The sequence below is a fragment of the Coenobita brevimanus genome, chromosome 64 (assembly GCF_032717465.1).
Source record: "Coenobita brevimanus isolate Jiangsu-jjx chromosome 64, ASM3271746v2, whole genome shotgun sequence".
Taxonomy (NCBI): Eukaryota; Metazoa; Arthropoda; class Malacostraca; order Decapoda; family Coenobitidae; genus Coenobita; species Coenobita brevimanus.
The window spans coordinates 32,678,766-32,686,530 of record NC_137017.1 but is presented as its reverse complement, the minus strand read 5'-3'; the positions used below and the strand labels follow the sequence as shown (position 1 = coordinate 32,686,530).

At 40.2% G+C, this 7,765-nt stretch overlaps 1 protein-coding gene across 12 annotated transcripts in view; it reads right to left on the bottom strand.

Annotated features, from left to right (window-relative positions):
• Nucleotides 1–514: 514 nt before the first annotated feature.
• Nucleotides 515–7,765, bottom strand: part of heph (polypyrimidine tract-binding protein 1 heph) — a 334,912-nt gene continuing 327,661 nt past the window's right edge. For 7 of the 12 annotated variants that reach the window (XM_080276227.1, XM_080276228.1, XM_080276223.1 and 4 more), the window contains one exon: nt 515–5,680. In XM_080276227.1, coding sequence (XP_080132353.1) covers nt 5,612–5,680 — 69 coding nt within the window. In that variant the 3' untranslated portion in view covers nt 515–5,611. The remainder of the gene's footprint in view (nt 5,681–7,765) is intronic. The other 5 variants (XM_080276231.1, XM_080276232.1, XM_080276233.1 and 2 more) reach the window with 1 other exon arrangement.

Below are 7,765 nucleotides of genomic sequence, written 5' to 3'. Positions count from 1 at the left end.
CACACTGTTCTGTCCAACAGTAAGCAATCCCCCCCCCCCCAGGACCAAGCACTTTCAAAGTTCAAAGAAATTAACTAAAAATATATATTTTCTAATAAGAACTTTCCTACATATCTCTATAAGCACTGTTTAACAATGTACCAGGCAGTTATTAATATTTCTGCATTTGGTTACAGCCATAAGTATTTCTTCACAAACTGACCCATTGTTGGAAATTTTACTACCTATTCACTTCTGTAATAATTCAGGCTTTGTAGTACAGGTGTGAAGCAGGTGGCTCCAAATATTGTTGGGTGAAAATATATAGGCTACATTGTTTTCTCAATTTAAGAGTCAAAGAATTATACCGTATTAGGATAAACTGCTTAGATTTTTTTTTTTCTATCCAATTCATATGAAAGGGCACATGGCACACTGTACAATTAAGTTCTGTAGTAATCTCATTATCATGCCTATATGGTTAAAACACATCAGGCTTACTGGGATTTTTCAGTTTTATCACATCATGGTCGAGAAATATTTGGAAGCCAGCCTTTCATGGAAATCTAGAAATACCTCGCAAGAAACAGTACTAGACCAGATCAGTTATGAAAAATAAGTAGGGAAGACTTCACTGTGAAGAGGCATAAAACAAGCAGAGGTGATAGTAAAATTGTGTCAGTGATTTATCCCCATCCCTGAAGTAACACCTCATTCATACTAGAAGGCTGCAGTGTAGGAACTTGAGGTTATCATTAGGAGAATAGATGGACACTGCAGAGGTTGGTGTTTGAAGGAAGGGTTGGAAAAAAGAACAAGAATTAGAGTAGATATGTAGGCTTTATGTGGTCAACCAAGCACCTCTACAATGAAATACAAATACAGCTGAGTAGTAGTAGTAGTAGTGGTAGTAGTAGTAGTAGTAATAGAATGGAACAGTGATATGACTAACACACCAAGTAGTAGTACACGAGTGGTACATTTACAAACACATATAAGAGAAATGTATGCAGGATCAAGTGACAGTAAGATACAGCTGGTATAGGAGGCAGGAATAGTGGCTAAGTGTTCTAGAGACATGACCAGGTGACACTAGGGAACTAACTTGACAACCCTTGGCATTGTGACTATAAAATTTTAGCCAACATCTGGCCACAGGTGTCACCAAAATAATATAACAATAAAAAAATCCTTCATACAAGTACAAGGAAATAAATTTAAAAGCTATGTGAAAAATCACTTGAAAACAAAAATATACATCCAGTCATGAAAATATATCATGAAACAAATAAATCAGAAATCCTAACCCAATAGTAACTAAAGTTCTGTTTATTTTCAAACTTGAATAAACCAAAAAAATAATAATAATACAATACCAAAAATGCTACAGAAGTTAGTGGCCTAGCATGACCTAAGCTGACCTAGCATTAATGTAGAGAAAAAGAGAGAGAGAAGAGAGAGCAGGATTTACAGGGGCTGAAAAGATGAGGTACCAGTAGCTCTAAACATATTAATAACAGAGCAATAGGAGGAGTGAAAGCTAATCTTGTGAATATTTCTTTCAAAAAAATAATGGTCAAAGGTTTATAGTGTTGTGGAGAGAGCAGATACTCAAAAAGTAACTCCAGGGCTAAGAAGAGAGAGAGAAAACAGCAGCAGTAGCAGCAGAGTAGTAGGCATTAGTGTTGATAATCCTGACCTTACACAATAGCCTCTAGCCTAAACACACAACGGGTCAACCATCAAGTGATGCTCCTTGAGGTTCAGCCACCGAGCAGCTTGCCTGTAAATCTTTAAGGACACCATCGCATTCTCCACACATAGAAGGCGGGTTTTACTTCATTATGCCCTCCCTGCTAGAAGGACTTAAGTGATATACACTTCTATCGAAATACATATTTATTACAAAATGATAATGCTTAAACACAGTACCTGGCTCATGTTGCTCAGATCCATCCACATAGACAAATATGTCTGTTGGCCTAATACCATGACAGTCCATAAAGGAGCTAGCATTGTCAACACAAAGTAGACAGATTCATATCATCCTGGAATAAGATGCAGAATTATGCATGAACATTCATCATTTCCACATTCACAATAAAAACAATGAATTTAAAACCATTTGGATTCCAAGAATACATGTTAATACATGAAGTTATTGTGGGCCTTACCAAAGAAGGTGCAATAGGAGAGTTGGTCTAGCACCCTACCCTTAGCTGTGCCTACCCCTCCCTGAATCTGACCTGAACTGTGTTGGGCAGTCTAATTTTTTTTTTTCAGTTGCGCATTTGTTATGAAGCACTTCTGAAAACCATTTCGGGTGGACTATTGTGTTGCAGAAGCCCTGACAGCCAGGTGTGCAGGAGAGGTGGGTGTGGTGAGCGAGCGAGCACTGATAGGTAAAAAGATGCAAAGTTGGTCAAGGCACAACTCAGCTGTCTTTCTGGCGATGGTGATCCTCCAGAGTTTGAAATCTGCTTCCCAGATCAAGGGGTTGCATCTGTTCTTCTGTTGATGTCAGGTGGGAGTGGCACCAGGTTCAAGCCCTACTGCTACTTTTGGATTCATGTATTAATATCCCAATTTATCTATGCAGTATGCATTCATGGATTGTTGAAAAAAGGTTTGTGCAAATATTCATTACAACTACGAAACCAGTAGGTGGGCAAAACCTGGGGAGCACATCTGAATGGTATTTATAGATACAATTGCAAGAGTAGATAAGTATACAAGTTGGTTACATCGAAGCAGTGGGAAAAAGAGAAAATTACACACTTCTAAGAAATATTACAATGTTAGAAGAGTAATGTAAAGGTACTTTGTTCCCTCCAAATACAAGTATGAGGCACAAAACTTCTAGGCCTTTTTCTCAAGTGTTTCATTATATAACTGAAACAGCTCACTAGATGTCGTGTCAGTGGCCCTTGTGGGAAGTGCGTGTGCTGACGCAGTAACCCCCGTAACTCTAGTACACCAACTGGGCTGTGGCCTTTGCAATGGTCTCAGAGAAAGGGCTGTCATGGGGCAAGATGATGCCTCTACAGAAGACTGAAAAAGCATGAACCAGTGAGACCCTTGAGTTGAACTTGAGAAAGAGACCATCAGCTAGACTGAATCTTCTAAAATGGAGAAAGAGGTTCTTTTACTTTCATCATGACATACACATGATTTAAACAGGAAATACAAGTTCTACACATGTAGATGTAAAAATAGTTGCTTGACTGCACCCAAGGAAGTTGGAGTAGGTCGAATTGGTGAATAAGGACGCAGCAGGTTTAGGCAGAAAGTACAGGGTACAACATTCTCCTCACTATCCACATCAGTAAGGTATGTCCGAGCTGACCAATGACCGACGTGTGCCACACTGTGAATATCACATAGAAAGGCACCACAGTTGTACAAAAATAGTCTCTGAAACTGATATGTGCAAATTAGTGTTTACTAGCCTTCCCAGTGTGGTCCAATTTAGCAGTTGATAAAAGTGCTTCTCACTGATCTTAAAGAGAGCATTACCTCACCCAAGCTCCTAATCAGCTTAGAAAAAATATTTCAACTATTCTACTTGGCAACTATGTGCCTTGAGTCATGAACAACTCATTCAGGTGTTCTTGTATAACTGTGTAGACCTTGTACCACACTAGATGCCTATAAAGTTTTTCTGAGATTGTCTCGCCGCAAGTTTCAGACACATGGGACACTAGTGTTTGGTTGTCAGGGGGGCAGGGGCACTTATTTCATCTTATTTAAAGCCTGTAGGAATACTGCTAGGTGAAAAAAGGAATACAGCACTGAAATACAGGAAAAATTACAATTCAAAGAATTTATCAGACATTAAAGGAGAAGGGTTACCCCTCCCCCCTCCTGGCATGGAGATGATAGGAAAACATTTCAAAATTAATGATGATCATGGGAATGCTTAGTGCACAGCCTTGCCCTCCAGCAACAAGCTATGGGGTACTGCCAACTTCCTGGGTGCATGGCTCAACCTTTGTGCTTCTTGCCTTTTTTTAGGTAATTTTTTGATAAATAACAAATAATACTTTGTATATCATCATTAATAAAAGCTAATCAAATTTCCTATTGGCTACATACACTGAACAACAATTAATGAATGCCACGACTTGGGGGAGGGGGGGAAGAGCCCACCCACAGACTGGCCAGGTGGCAGAGAGGGGTGGGGGAAGAGCCCACTCAGGTACAGTCCGCTTCACTGTCCCTGGCTGCCTTCACACCCGCACCATTTCTGACGGAGCCCCGGGAACTGCCGACAGTCTGGCATTGGGTATGCCAACTCAGTACCTTCCATGTACCATTCATCCCTATGGGTGGAATTATACCATAGGTAACCCGACAGGAAGTCTACACCAAGCCACCTATACTCATGGCTACAGCTGCAGTCTTCTCTGGTTGCCCTAGCAAGGTTTTATCAGTCCTGATATTACCAGCTTCAACCTCACTTTCACACTTGCTGCTCAAGGTACAGGAGGACAATTATTGGTAACAGCTGTTCCAGTCATTGCTTGCGTTAAAACTGGGCACAACCACAGCCCCTGTCTGCCTACCCTACAAACATTGGAATCATCAAGCAATGTTAAAGAAGATCTTTTCAGAGTTGGAATGATCAAGAGAAAAAATCCCAGACAAAAAGAGTTGATCAAGAAAAGGATTTGTATCAGTTTACACTTTGGAGACGTCAAAAATGCAAAAATATATGCTTTCATAACACTGACATTGTGAGATAAATTACCTTATCAACACTTCTATAATAGATCCTCCATTTTGTCCGAAAATATCATTGGTATCAATTTTTTTAATTTAATGGCTACTTTTCATAAATAATATCAATAAAAATTTTGCCTCATCTCTTCTCCCCTAATTTCAATTACTCTTACACAATCTAGCTCTAACATGAATCACTTGCAAAACACTTAAAATAAAAAGAGCTACCATTTTAAAAACAATCAATTCTGGCTCATGCTAGCTGAGGTTTTAACACTAAAGTCCTTGGCAATCTCAGAGAGCACGAGGAACCACTGTGCTAATACTAGTATCAGAAGTCTACTCTTACCCAAGACGGGGTAAGATAACCCCTAATACTGCAAAAACCTTCACCTTACATACAAAAAGACATTCAGGCTGTCTGGCAAAAATTACTTATAGCAGAATGTGCACAGGTATTGGTCACCCAAATACCCTATCCGTTGATGGGTATATAGTAAAATATAACTGCAATTTGAGTTACAACAACTAAATGTATCTTCCTGAATTCAGCTCATTTTCATCTCTCTCACTTGTACGTAAATACTTCTAGGTCCTGCCTCCTTATAGTATAACACATTTGGTTAAGCTAGGTATAATTATATTAATAAAAATGCCATGCCCTAAGGTAAAAAAATGTCGGTTCCATTCACGGGCCGACTTGTGGGGTAATGTTGCCACAGGATCCTCATGACTTGGAACCACGTCTCTGGGTTGTGTGAGCCCGGTGAGCCTTGGTTGCTGCAGTGATGGAAACCCTGTAGTATGAAGACTGGACAACTCCACCATTACACTACATTATACTACAGGGTCTCTATGCAGCGATGGAGTCCAAGGTGTGGTCTCCCTTAACTGCAGTCAATCAGTCCGTCTAGATGGTGCTCTTGCTGAAACTCACACGCAGGTGAGAGGAGTCACTCAGCTGGAAGTTGTGCATTTTCTGGAAGATAAAGCATTTGAGTTATAAAAACAGTACAAGCACAGCAGTAATTCCAATATTCCTAAACGTATAAAACTTCAGAAGTATATAGGCCAATATACAGGAAAATACCATGCACTAGAGTGTAATTCACTGACATATTCATGGGGTACAAAACTCAGATTTTGCAGAATAGAGAATAGTTGCAAAGTACCTGAATGGGAAGAAAAAGGGAAGATGTATCCATGAGTAATAGACTTGTGAAGAGAAAAACACACATGGCTTTACATTCAAGCATTGTGACAAATGTTTAGCCAGATGAGACTAAATGGCTGACAGACAATGGGAATAGGGGTGTCCCTCCATTGGTCTCCAGACCACATACAGCCAACTTTACATTTATTGCTGGCTTGGCTATTGGAAAATTAATCCAGTTTTCTTATGTGGTCAAACCATCTCAAGGTACATAAAATGCTTTCCAACATAGTCACATCAACACAATGCTCCTTAACTTCCTCATTTGCTGGTCTGTTTCTCCATTAAACTCCACACGCTCCTCTCAAATAACTCACTGCCACTCCTCTCAACAAGATTGGAAAACTACACTGCCAAAATACTGTATATAAATATGTTTATTGAAAGATAGGGCATCATTAGGGACAACCGCTGCCCTCAAATTTGTGGTGGTGATGTGAACTGCCACCAAGTAAAACACATATGCTAACAAAGCCAGTGGTCACTAAACAGTGTTCTATACTTACAAAAATCAGTCTTGATCACCTGAAAGCTGCTCTCAAACCTATAAACCTTCCCTCAACACCCAAGTTACCATCAGCAAAAGTTTTATGCAGTCTGCCCAGTACTAACAACAAAAAGCTGCAAAGCTGTACAAGAATGAGCAGAACTGTAATAATTCATAAACACTGCGAGAATCCAAGCTTGGACTTCAACAATGTGTGGTTGCAACAAGATCTCCCTGACAAAGTGATGACTGTGTGGAATGTTTCAGCCCCAGTCAAATTATTTCTGTTTCAGAGTCACCCGCTTTCAAGCTGACCGCAATTTCGCGTAGTTATATATACTGTATATATATATATTTCAATGCGAGGAAGAAGGAACCAAAGGCTGAGCCCACATGAACGCTCCTTCCAAGAAAACAAAAACAATACAAAGGAGAGCCAAATTCAAGATCCATTCATTTTGAGATGCCTGGAGACACTAAATTTGAAAGACTGGAGATCATAGGAAGTAGGAAACAGACAGAGGGAGACAGTTTCAGAGTTGACCTGTTGCATAAATGAAAAGACTGGGAGTAACGGTTAACTTTTTCATTAGAGAGTTGGACAGAAAAGGGATGAGAGTTTGTTGCTAGACGGGTGCTATGCGTCCGTCGTAGAGGTGGAGGGATGCAAGCAGACAGTTCAGAGGAGCAGTGACCATTGAAGAAGCGATAGAAAAGAGATAAAGAGGTAACAGTGCGGTGAAGAGATAGAGGTTGAAGCGAGCCAGTAAGAGGAGGAGAGCTGATGAGACGAATAGCCTTTGACTCCACCCTATTGAGAAGAGCTGTATGTGGGGTGCCTCCCCACACATAAGAGTTGTACTCTAAACAGGGGCGAATAAGACCAGTGTATAAAGTCAACAACCGTGCAGGGGTAAAGAAGGCACGGAGTCAGCTTAGTCTCTTGGAAGCAGATTTTACAAGAGATGCAATATGATCTTTCCATGATATGTCCCAAGTGAATGAAACCCCAAGCATGTTCAAGGATGATTAATGGGTACTCCTGTGGAAGATATTGACGGGTTGATAGGTGTAAGAACTGAGTCTTTGATGCATTAAAAACAATATTTTTTTTACCCTAGTCAGAGATATGAGCCAAGTCAAACATTAGGTGTGCCATTGCCTCATCCCTTGTTTGTTGAAGTAACTGCTGAAATGGAAGTTGCAGGAACCGAATGGAAAGGTGAACAGTGGAATCATCAGCATACGAGTGGATAAGATTAGATGTATGGCTTAGATAATTGAACAAGATAGAGAGAGTTGGTGATAGGACAGAGCCCTGAGGAACACCACTGTTGATAGATCTAGGAGAAGAACAATGGCTG